The 12,429-nt window shown below is 41.5% G+C and overlaps 1 protein-coding gene across 2 annotated transcripts in view; it reads right to left on the bottom strand.

The window, feature by feature from the left end:
* The window catches only part of NT5C2 (5'-nucleotidase, cytosolic II), a 50,627-nt gene that overhangs the window by 25,944 nt on the left and 12,254 nt on the right, over positions 1-12,429 (bottom strand). The window contains exons 1-2 of one of the 2 annotated variants that reach the window (XM_088528653.1): positions 4,696-4,839; positions 3,117-3,190 (exon numbers count right to left, since the gene is read on the bottom strand). In XM_088528653.1, coding sequence (XP_088384779.1) covers positions 3,117-3,190; positions 4,696-4,700 — 79 coding nt within the window. In that variant the 5' untranslated portion in view covers positions 4,701-4,839. Of the gene's footprint in view, positions 1-3,116; positions 3,191-4,695; positions 4,840-12,429 lie in introns of those variants that run through there. The other variant, XM_088528652.1, reaches the window with a different exon arrangement.

Here is a 12,429-nt window from a genome sequence, read left to right as displayed (position 1 = left end):
GCATAACACGATTGCTACATCAAGGGGGTAGTGGCTGCTACCATATACTTGGAAATGGAAATGCCACATCCATACCTACCAAAATTAGCTTATTCTAGACAGATAAGTGTTACATTGAGTAAGTCCATGCCCCTGAAATCCTAACATGCAAAACCGAAACTGCCTCAGGTTTCTAAAGCTCAAAATGAGTCAACTGATTCTGACTTTTTTTCTGGTAGTGAATCACCTCCTACGTAAGATTATCGGCACTAGCAGTGGCCACTGCTTTGGGAAGAAGAGAGGAGTGACTACACTTCTACTGACACTGCTGCCTCCTCTTTGCAAGATGGATAATTCGGGGTGCTCCAAAATAACCACTGTGCCCGTGCACTGTCAAAGTAAATGACTGCCAGCTACGGGATGAGAGTCAGCGATTTATTTCTGATGTGAAAGCTCATGGCAGAGAGTGGGGAAGGAGCCTGTGTACAGTTTTAGGAAAGGCTAATGGGTTTGACTGCCTTCATTTCATATCGTATGAGAGCAGAGAGCAGTGCTTAGGAGATTTTTAAACAACTTTAAACTTTATAAAAGTAGCTTTGCAAAAGCTGAAAGTGAAAATGCAGAAAACATTGACAACACTAGATGTGCTTCCATTCGTCTTCCTTGGTTCACTTATTTCCTCACACAAATCTGGAAGAACCTCCAGAAGGAATATGCTCACCATACATCATCTGGTGTGCACATGCCCTTTCCAGATGTGAAATTACAGCTAAACTAGCTTTTCTAGCTTTTTCCTATTTTTTTTTTATCTAGACAGTAAGCAGGTCCATGTGAAGGGCTGTGTAATGAATAATTTGACTGGACAGAAAACATTTCAGCATCTAATGAATGTACCATTACATTATTTATGTAATACTTCACTTGTCCATTATCATCTCGAATTGGCTAAATATAATCCTATTTTAATATTATACTCTGTAAAGTCCTTGCAGTAAATAAGTAATTTTATTTGTGTGTCATAGTTAAGATTATGGATTTCATTGAATATAGCAAATTATAGTCAAATAAAAAGCATCCACATGTGGAAGAAAGGATAACCATGAAAGAACAAGCAAAAGAGGTGATTGTATGTTACTTATCTAGCTAGGTCAAAAAAAATAAACATACACACACACCCGCCACCACCACTATTTTCCAGGCAGAATATTTTCAATTTGAAAAATGCTTTACAACGTATTTACATTCTCGTATCTCCCTGGGAATGATCTCCCAGTATTGTCTCTGTTTTACCATTGCAGAAGTCGCAGGAGAGCAGCTTGCTCCAAGGTGAACAACATTCTCAGCCTCCTGCTCTGACTACGTCTCTTTTGCTGTGCCATAGCCTATCACTCAGCCCCCCGACTTTGCCCGTTTTACTGCACTACTGTGATCTTCTAGCCTCCCTAGCTCCAGGTTTCCATGTCCCGGAGAGCTTTTTTAGGATGCCTGAAACAGTTGCATCCTTTCCTCAAATCAAGAATCATTTTGCAAATAACAACACGTTTGCTCTGTGTTTACAGGCACAAGCCACACTTGAGCAACACGAGCAGTCGGAGTGAGGATAGCGCTGAAAGTCTCCTTCTGTCAGGGGAAGTGTTAGCAACGCGCTCCATGCTCCATGCCAACCGCACCGGGAGCATCCGAGTCCCTGGAAATGCTGCCAGTTTGCAAAAGTCACATGAGTTGTTTTTCTGTTGCAGAAGTGAAGCCCACAACTATTTTTTTTTAAGCATGTCTTCCTGAACAACTGTTTTGCACTCCTTAAAAGCCCTGCCACAAGGGCTGTCGTGCTGGGAAACACAAACACCTCAGGCTGGGGCTCGTGCCCGCAGGCAGACCCAGCACGGATTAGCCACGGCACCAATTATGAGTTACAAAGTGGCAGGAACTTTAAGCAGATAAATAAACAAGATAGCAAATAACCAAAACATTCAGATATAACTAATGCCTCATTGATAACCACCTGGAAGAACAAAAGCAAGCGATGTAAATATAAACTGCAATTTCACAGCGGCAGCCTCCGAAACAGCTTCTTGAACATGGAAACTTTCTGCCCTCTACTTCACTACTGTCCCCTGCATCTGCCACCCCTCGCGGAGCCCTCAGCCACGTTCCCATTTCCTTCTCGCAGGCCAGAACTAAGCTGACACACTCCATTAACCTAGTATTAGCTGACCCTGATATTCTGCCTCCCATTTCTCGGTTCACATTGGCAATTCTAAGTTGAAGTATGAAGGGTGATGGAAACTTTTTATTTGCAGCCTGGGAAGTGGCAGTGAGAAAGGAGGAGGAAATGGACATGACACCCTCAGTTACAGCCTGTATCTTTTGTGATAACATAACCCAGGAAAGTGAAAGTGGCCTTTTTATATTTGCCCTATTTAAAATACAAGACATGGTACAAGTCTGACTATACCAGAGACAGCAGCTTTATCCCTCTCTTCAGAAAAAGTTTCAAAGAATTTGCCTGTCTGGTATTTGAAAGGTGGAAAAGTCATGAAAAAAAAAAAGAAGAAAAGAAACTCAAAGGTCTTACGCAACCTCCTAAAGTCTATATTCCATAAAGAACTGGCAAAGCTTTCTAAATTAACTTGATCAGAAGACACTCCCTCTGCCTTGTTTCTTTTCACTAATGAGTCATGATGTAGTCAACAGGAAAGCAGGAAAAGAGAAAATCTGTTCAAAAATAGCGGACCCTCCGAGAGCACAAGGGGTTTTTACCTGCCAGGTAGAAGTCTGGTCTATCATATGCACCAAAGATAAAAGGAAATCACCTCCTTTTTCAAAGCCATGCTTGCATCAGTGGCAATCACAAAGTGCAGTGGAATTTAAGGAAGCAATTAAACCTGCTAAGCTTTGGTCCCCTTGCTATCCATTATCGTTTGAAACTGCACTAGAGCACTGTGATTTGTGACCGAATACAGCTTTAACAAGTACAAAAGAAACATCTGAAATGAAATTGCAACAAATAGATGCTATATTTGCTAACAGAGGAAGCACCTGCTAGCTGGACTAGCCCAACCGATTACTGGCTTTCTCTCAACAACAGGCAATTCACTGAGCTAAGTTAATGACAAAAAAATCATGAAGATACTCACCGGCAAGTGTATAATCCATATCAAAGCCAAAGCACTTTATCTTTTCCATGGCTAAACTTCTGTTTACAAAGACTCTGTAAAGAGAAGGAAAAAAGTCATAGGTATGAGCATTTTCAAAATAACCATGTTTTTGAATAAACATATGCTGTTGCTGTGTTAAATGTGCACAGGATGTGCAGCTATCTTAAGTTAGAATCAGATGGTACCTGAGAGATGCATATTTTGTTTTTTCCCGTAAGTTCTCCTGTAATGAAGCCATGACTTTGCACAGTTATTCTAATTATTGGTATGCTGTCTAAAGAAACACGCATGCATGCACACAAACACATGGCTTTGCATGTGACCTGTAAAAATTCCTAAGAATAGAAGTACAAAATCTCCTGAAGCAGAATCCGGAGCTCAAGTGAGAAGAATCTGGAAGCAGAGGATGCAAAGCAATAAAATTTGCTTGATTAAAATAAAATATTGCAAAGAAGTAATGGAGAAAGGAAAATAAAATGACATTTTTGTGAACAAACATTTTAACCATTTACTTTTCATTAACATTAATTTTAACATTTTAATTAACAGCCTTTTAACTCTGTTTGGAATTATATCTAGAAACTCGAAGCATATCTGAAAAGAAAAGTTATCAGATTTACATCACTGTCATTAATAAACATTTTATATTGACTTAGAAACAGAAAGTGCAAAGTGAGATATATTTTCACACACAAGAACATGGTATTTTTATTGTGTAAAATGTTATTTTTAACTCCCCTGCAACTCCTCCACAGAAATAAGATTTTTTATTTCAGTTTTAATATTAATGCCTATTCCAATGAGAATCTAAACTGAATACCTTGGGTCTTTAATAACAGCCTTTTAATACTCTACATTCAGTTTAGTTCAAGTAAATAACATGGTAAAGAAATAGGTCAGAGAACACAAGCTTTTCTTGCTTCCTGTGCCAACCATTACAGTAACTAATTTGCTTGTGTTTCGCCAGAACTTTAAACCATGGAGCAGATCTGTAATTCAAGGGGACTTGCAAGGGGCTCCGCTTGTCTTATCCGAACTCCAAGAATGAGAGTTACAAGTGGCAAAGCCGAGAACTCAGCAGTGGGACAAAGCTGAGCTTCTCAACCGTCCCGCACAGAAACCCCCAGGATCGCTCACGCTGTCACGCTGCAGCAAAAAAAAAATAAAACACTGAGAAACATGTGAGAAAAGCCAACAATCCCAGAGCCTTCACCTGCACCCTCACCTTGGCATGTGAAAACTCTGCATCAATCTAACAACCTTATTGCCCGCAGCAGAATAATTACCCGCTCGGAAACTGAACTCAGCAAGACTTCCTTGCACAGGAGGAGTGGCAAAGGAGAGGGATACAAGCAGCGCAGCCGTAAGGGCAAAAACAAGTACTCATAGATTCTGAAAAGCTCGGAGAAAGCTCTGAGATCCTCCTCCCAAAGCACATTCTGGGCAGGTGGCCGGCAAAACGTGCCAGTTTAACCGCATGTGTCCATCTCCCGGAGCTCAAATTTTAACAGCAAACTGCTAACATCAAACTCTCACACTTCTATGCAAGTAGCCTTACCTCATCTCTTACCGATGTGCTTCTTGTTTAGTTTGCAGCAGTCTGATTCATCTACTTGTCTGAATCATATTACACAATTCCTTAAAAGCTTTCCCAGTACAGATGCAATTTTGCTTGGATCTGATTTGACTTCAGAAGATCATTATGGCTGAACCAAGTACTGTATATCTTCTTGGACGGTGTTATAGAAAACACATCTGTGGCTAATTTAACTAGTCACTGGATATCGTTGTTGTTCCACACAAATCCACTCGGAATACAGTTTCTCTGGCAATAGTATCCTTTACCCCTAACCTTGCACACTCTCCCTGGGAGTCACAGTTTCCTGGCAAATTGCCTGCCTTTGACAATGGCGCTTGTCACTAAGGGGCTCGAGAGGTTACAGGCGACTATCTTTTCTGCTAGGTTTAGGTACTACCTAAACAAGACAAAATTATGGAGAGGGGGGAGACACCCTGTAACTAGTGAAGAAATGCCTCTTGGAAATACGAGATGGGAACATAAATCACTAAAACTTCACTCCTGAAATAGCTGCTTTTGAGTAGGTGGAGCAAATTATCCGAACCCACAATTTGAATCAGTGTTTGTTTGTCTTTTAACATCGAGATCACTCTGATTTAGAGGAAGCCAATGCAAAATGCTGTTCGGGACTAAATATTATTTTGTACTTTGTGCAATGAAGATCATTACACTCTCCTGCTGCCAATGCCAGCAAGCACTATCTATTATCTAATTCAAGTGCACTGGCATGCAGATGACTTCTGATCTGTTTGTGCAGTTTGCTTCTAAAGGTGGAGAGGTTTAAGAGGAACACTGCACCTCAGGGAGAGGCTCGCAACGGTTTTGGTCCAAGCTTCGCAGTCTGGCTTTGCTCTCTCCTTTAGCTTTATCCCCTGGAGCATAGCTTTTTTGCCAGAGGAAAACGCCCAGAATGACTGTCCTTCTGAACAGGACATGAATTGGAAGGGAAATTTGGAAACACGCAGAAGTCTGAGGAACATATCAGAATTGCAACATTTGGGAAAAGTTTCCCAAGCGAGGACAAAAAAAAACAAGCAGTTTTAAGAGGGAGCTGCATGCACTTACAAAGAGGGCAATACGACAGTGCCTCTGAAAGGCAAAAACAAGGGAGCTGCGACCCACGAGATCCCTTCCAGGCCAGCGTGCCTATGTTTAGCTGATGACGACACCAAACTGACCAAAAACTACGGAAAGATCTCTAAGCCTTTGACATTTTTTCATCGCTTTCTTTCAGCGTATTAACAAACTGAACACTGGGACTAAAAACAAACCCTAGCACTTGTTGATACTGAAGATCTGGAAAAGTTTTCTAAAGGCAAAAAAATGAACAACATCTCCTAGCATGTTTCTGTGTTCCAAAATAGGTCTTATGACTAAAGCACGGCAATTACTACAGCAGCCCTGTCCTGGGAACAGCTGGTGAAGATCCCTCTTCCTCCTCCCACTCACAGATAGTGCCTGTGACCTAGAAACGCGATGTGGCAAGGTCTCATCCTGCCCCTCTCATGCCCCAGAGTCCCCCGGGCCTGGCACTCCTCAAGGCATCCTACCAACTGATCTGATATGGCGATTGCTTCACCCACCCGTCCTGGAGCGAAACAGGGCAAACGTTTAGAAACCTAAGGCTGTTACCCAACCTGCTCGGGACAGGAAGCAAGGAACACTTCAATCAGTTCAACCCGGCTTTCACAAAGTCAGATAAAACAGCACACTGAACAGCGGGGCAAAGAGAACGTAACTAATTTCACTTATCTTGAGAAAGCCCAGCTAGATATTCGCTTACTCCATAGGTGCTCAGAACGTCAATTTTAAAACCCAATAAAGGAAGGTATCTCTCATACATGGTGCCACAGGGACTTCGTAGATCCTTGTGGTTCAGCACTACAAATATTTACTCCCAGAAACTTAACTCCCAACTTAACTCAATTTGTGAGTTTGCTCAAAGTAGGGAATATCTGCAATATCCTAGAAACTAAAGACAAAAGTTGAAATTAAATCACCTCTACAGTTTCTGGGAAGAGCCAGGTGCTTCTCAGAGGCTGCTGGCTTGGCCCAAAGCATCTCTGTTTCAGAGCTAGGCTTAGATCTGAACTTGAGCACAACCTAAGTATGCTGCCTCATCTCAGGACGCTGGTCAAAGTGGTTACTGGTTAAAAAAAATGTACAGACTCTTCAAAAGCTGCGGTACAGACAGAAATGATAAAAGTATCCTTTTTTTAAAATGTGATACAGCAAAGACTATGCTTTTAACCCTAAACACCTTCAAAGGTAAACGAAAATCAAAGAAGCTTCCAAGACAGAGACCAAGTCTGCATATTAATAAAAGGTCTAGGGATAAAGTCAGGCTAAGAGGAAAATTAAAATCACCAAATACTTTCAGGGGAGCAAATTTTAACCTAGAAATATCAGCTGGAATCAGGAGAAATGATACTTTCACTTCACACAATTCTGGTTCATTTCCATTCTGGATCATTGCCATTCAGGAAAACGAGCATTTTTATTAGGAGTCCTAGAGTCAAAAATAAAGATAATGTAAAAATTTAACAGCGCCAGTCAATAGCATTAATCCAAGTGCAAGCACAGCATGAAAACATCTTCTGTACCAAAGCAACAAAGTACTGAATTCCTTGAGCTGAGCAGCAGTTATTACCAGTTCCCCAGCTCTGTGTGCGTCTGCAAACTGGAACATCTTGTTAAATAGGACATTGCTTTTCTCTTGCCTTCATCTTTCAATGCCCTAAGGAAAAGCAAGTTTTATACTTCTGTTTTGAGCAAAGCGGGTAACATCATGAATCTCTTGCAGTTTGGCATCCCTTATACAGAGCATGGCTGGATGGGGTTGAAATGCTGGTCCTCGTGCCACAGGACAGCACAGGGACTGTATCCAGCCCAGTGGGCTCACCACATCAGTACATGACAAGGCTGGGAGTGGAAAGGCAACAGGCTGGACGTGGATGGCTTAGGCTAGCACAGACCCAGACCTGAAAAAATGGAGTTTCGGAGCTTTTTAAAGGAAAACATCAAGCAAATTTCATCCCTAATTTCTTCCCTCAAAGTTCAAACTCTGCAGCATGGTTACAGCAGAAGGCTCTCAGTGGTGACATTTGTTTTCTTTTCAAGCTCAAAGAATCATGCTGGATAAGAGAAAATGCATTGTACAGCAAGGAAGAAGGAACTGCTGAACATGCATAAAGGCAGCCACAAAGGCCTGATCTCTTCAGTGCTGCCATTCACTGTCCGTTTACAAGTGAAATGATCTTGGTTTTGTTACTGTTCTTGTCAATCAATTCTGAGGCAGGAACCTAAATCCCAACTCTTCTCAAGTAACACAGGAGAGGAGGGCATGCAGAGGGGGAGCAGCGTATTTTATTTTGTTTATGCAAAATCTCCAAAGCTTTCTGCGCCCTGACTGAAATATGCATGCGTAATATTTTTGTAACCTGACCAATAAAGTAAACACAGCACACCAGAATTATACAACTAACAAAGGACTTGGCACAGGGCTCACAGCTCCTCCGAGCAAGAAAACGAGAATTAACAATGTGAGGTGCGGTTTCTGGAGCAGAGCTCTTGCAGAATCATTTTCAGAACAGGTCCTGAAATACCTTGCAGCAAAAAAGCATTCTTTGTAAGGACGGCATATTTCACTGCAAATTAAATAAACATAAAGAAAATTGCAGTGGTGCTTAGTGGAAGAGCGAATGCAACGGGGGCTGACTGGCTTGATTTGTAAGTGTGTTTAAAAAAAAAAAAGATTGTGGTGGACAGTTGGGTTTGAGCCAGCCATAGAACTGGCACTAGCCAGAAGGCTCAGATTCCTGCTTCCTCTGTGTTGAGGCACTTTGGCTAATCGTCTTATCATGGACAACTTCTATATTTTAATAAGCAACAATAGTGAAAAAGAAGTAAGGGGAAACTAAATGGATTCGCTTTTCATAGCCTCTCATACCCACAGTTTCTTTAAAAGGGCTAATAACAAAAAAGACTTATTACTCTGAGGACAACTGGATGATTTCTGTGTTTTTAGATAGCTCCAGATGTGGGCTAGGAGATGTCCTGCTATGTGACATTATGGTCCAGGTTAAAGGTGACTTCTGCCAGCAGCACCAAACTCACATGGATTCTTCACTAAACTTACACATTCTGCACAAATTACATGAACGGCCTCGGAAAAGGATACTAAGAGACATCCAAATCTCCTGTCTTGGGATGCTAGATCCTTTGGTCTTAGTGGGGACAAGAAATAAAGTGCTTTACTCAAAGCAATGGAGTCACTCCTGTGCCGAGCCTGACCTCTTTAGACAGATACAGACCATTCTCTATGCATTATTTCCCATGCTTTTTTACTGGTTACATTTTCAGAGTTCTACTTTATTCCTTTTTCAACCCAAGAAGGCCGTTCAGACGGGACACTCTGTTTGTAATCGTATTCTTTAGGAGATGGGGTTTGGGCCCAAGGTGAATTTAGGAAGTTGAAATTGTCAGACATGGGACAAAGTGCATTAAAACTGCATATTCACTTCTAGTACCATTTCCCACACAGCCTTCTGCAGCTTCACAAGATTGACTGTCCTTGCACAATTACAGTGACGTAAAACTGGAAAATCAGGTTATGACTGGAGCTGTCTGACGAAGCGTATCCAGAAGCACGACGACGAGCACTTCCCCCTGAAATTCGGCAGAAATCACACGGGAGAAGATAGCCTTGGCCATTTCGTTTTCCATTGTTTGGGTTTTCTGCCCAGGCAACAACACAGTGCCAAGAAGTTCCCATATGGATTCCATCCCAAAATAACACCCGCCTGCTCCAGGGAACTATTGGAGCTGGGGATCACGGGACATTTTCCGTACAATTTCTTTATTATTAATTTGGCAAGTGCTCTGCTTTCTCAGGAGCTCGCCCATTCTGCCGCCTTAGCACTCCCTCTGCCTGCTCTCTGCAATGTCCAAAGCCCGAAAGCAAAACAAACCCACGGGGCCACGCGCAGCCCCCGCTCTCCACACGCTGCCCCCGAGCCCGAGGGGCTGCACAGACACGAGAGGAGAGCAGAGCCGGCAGCGCCCACACGGCTCTGCCATTTAAAGCCACATGAAAATACCCTGCAAAGCCTATCTGAAGGTGTCTGAGGGGAACAGGTACACAGTATTTTCAGGCTACAAACAGCATTTTTTTTTCTGATTTGCCACCCAAACAAACTGGCAGTTATAAAGAGACCTTATACAAAGCTGCCCGAATAGAGAGACAGTTTACAGTCCCATCATTTAGGCGATATAAAATTTCCAGCTGTTTGCAATCACTGTTGATCCAGTATCAATAAAGTAAGCAAACAACATTAAAACTGAATAACCCCAAGCTGACAAATAAAAATACCCTAAATACATCTTTAAACTTAGAAATCAAAAGAATCATTTGTTAAACCTTTTGCTTTGTAGCTATTACAGCATGTATCTTTTTTTTTAACCTGCGAGCTCAAAGTACTTTACCAGCTGAAATCACTTAGCTCATATCGCTGCCATAAGATGTTTTAAAAGCAAAATTAAGTATAATAACTACGAAGCAATTAATTCAAGAGTCTCTGAGCGGTCAGCAGGAGAGTTAGGATTAGAAGTCACGATGCCACCATCCCTGTGCTAGCCAGCAAACACCCATGCAGGAAAACAAAACTAAAACAACGCCAGAAACTTCATATTCGGGATGACAAATCTCAAATGATTCTGATACAAAAAGGCAAAAACATCCCAGAATCTGTATGTTTAACAAAAAGGCCACCTCAGTCTTACTGCCCTGTTAAGCCAAATTCACAGAATAAAAGTAAATGCAAATACCTGTTTCCTGGTTCTTGGTAACTGTCAGTAACCAGAGTGGATGGAACACCAACTTTTTCCATTATTTGCTTTAACTAGACGTGGTTGCTATTTAAACCCTAAAGAGCTATGTGAGATAATCCACAGGGTGCCTAGAAGTGCTCACTCCAAGTTAAAAAATAGACACTAGGGCAATTTGGTGGCTCAGAGTCAACCTAGTTCTTGCCTAATTACAATCACGTTAAATGACGGTACTCCTCCAGAACAAATGACCTAGTGATTATCCCCGACTAGAAAAGTCAACAAGTGCTGCACGAGGGAGGTGGCCTCACCACCACACACACCAAGGAAAAGCCACCTAGCAGCTACGCATCCATTTGATTTCCGAACTAAAACGTATGCCGCCCATAGCAGAGCAATGCGGTATCCTCTTACCAGTGACCTCTGCTAGAGAATGACTAACATCGAGCTTGTATATTAATTCATCCCTAGACCTCGCCACCAAAAGGCGCCAACAATGTTGTGTAACTAGGTTTGTGGCTGATACTAACACCAGCTAACTTAAAGTCCTGGTCAAAGTGACCAGAAATAGTCTGAAGGCAAAACAAACAAACAAACAATACTACAAAAGGGCCATAATTTCCCCTCCTTTATGGATTTATCCCATTTTTTATCAGCATACATGTTATGTTTCCAGCTTTGCTTACTTTATCAATAACCTCACCACTGCAATTTCTTAAGCAGCTGTATAAACTGATTAAAACACTACGCAAAACCCTGGGGACGAAAGCGGCTACAAATACTTCACTGTGAACGTTCTTGCCTATGGCATTCAGGCATGATTAGGATCAGGTCATCGCACTGAGTCAGCGTGCGCCACACCAGTTAAACCAGTCTCAGCTGAAATCTTGGCCATCAGTATTACATGGTGAGTATCCAGCCATCCATCAACTGTGATATATAGGAAGTGCAACACCTGAAAAGCCAGATTCCCAGTATCAACAACTTAGTAAAATACAGTTTTCATAGCAGCATTTTCAGAGCTATTTTTTAAAAGTTTTTTAAAGTTTAGTATCCATTAAAACACTGGGGGGGGGTTTGTTTTGTGTTGTTTGTCTGGAATTGACTCTTTCCGCCCTTATTCTAAGATGCTGCAGTATTTGCATTTCAAGCATATCAAATCTCTCCTAGATCAGGAGAACCAGAAAGTTAAACCAAGTGTCTGAAATATGGCCACTGGTAAACATGAAGTAAACAAATGGTGAAATATTTTTTATTCCATATTTTAGAAAATCAAACATTACTAGTAGTAATTTGAAAACCCTAAGGAACGACTTTGAGCTCAACTGGATCTCCAAAACTCAATACAAAAGTTAACCCCTGTTAAGACTGCTCTGCAAATGTGGCAAAGCGGCCAAGCCCTCATGGTCTTCCAGACTGGGCTTATAAAATCACTGGGACAGCTTAAAGATCAAGATTTTAAAGGTAATTTTAAATCCTATGTTCTTCTCATATTGTTTTTCTCATTTTGAATTCCCTTTTTCAAACTTTTTTCTTTAACCACATGGGTGTGAGAGAAAGAGTGAAAGGAAATACTCAAACATTGACACGATTCCAACAGTTGGCATTTTACAACATTCAAAAAATAATGTAGGTCTCACACCAAAATTGCAAGATTTGTCAGTGGTACAGCAGAGAAGGAACTGCCAGTCTAGACAATCCATGCCTCATATTTTGTATCTGTCTCTCTCATGAGATTTTCAGTGCTTCAGCAATATCCAAGACTCAGGGTAAACTGGTATCTTACTGAAACAATTTTACATCCTAGAACTGATGGCTGTGACAAGCATATGTTTTCTATATCTGACTAATTACTAAAATACTAAAAGATACACTATGGAAAAACAA

This window comes from Tinamus guttatus, unplaced genomic scaffold (assembly GCF_059628265.1).
Source record: "Tinamus guttatus ecotype Peru unplaced genomic scaffold, ASM5962826v1 Tinamus_guttatus_pri_ptg000314l, whole genome shotgun sequence".
Taxonomy (NCBI): Eukaryota; Metazoa; Chordata; class Aves; order Tinamiformes; family Tinamidae; genus Tinamus; species Tinamus guttatus.
This window is presented reverse-complemented; position numbering and strand designations above follow the sequence as displayed.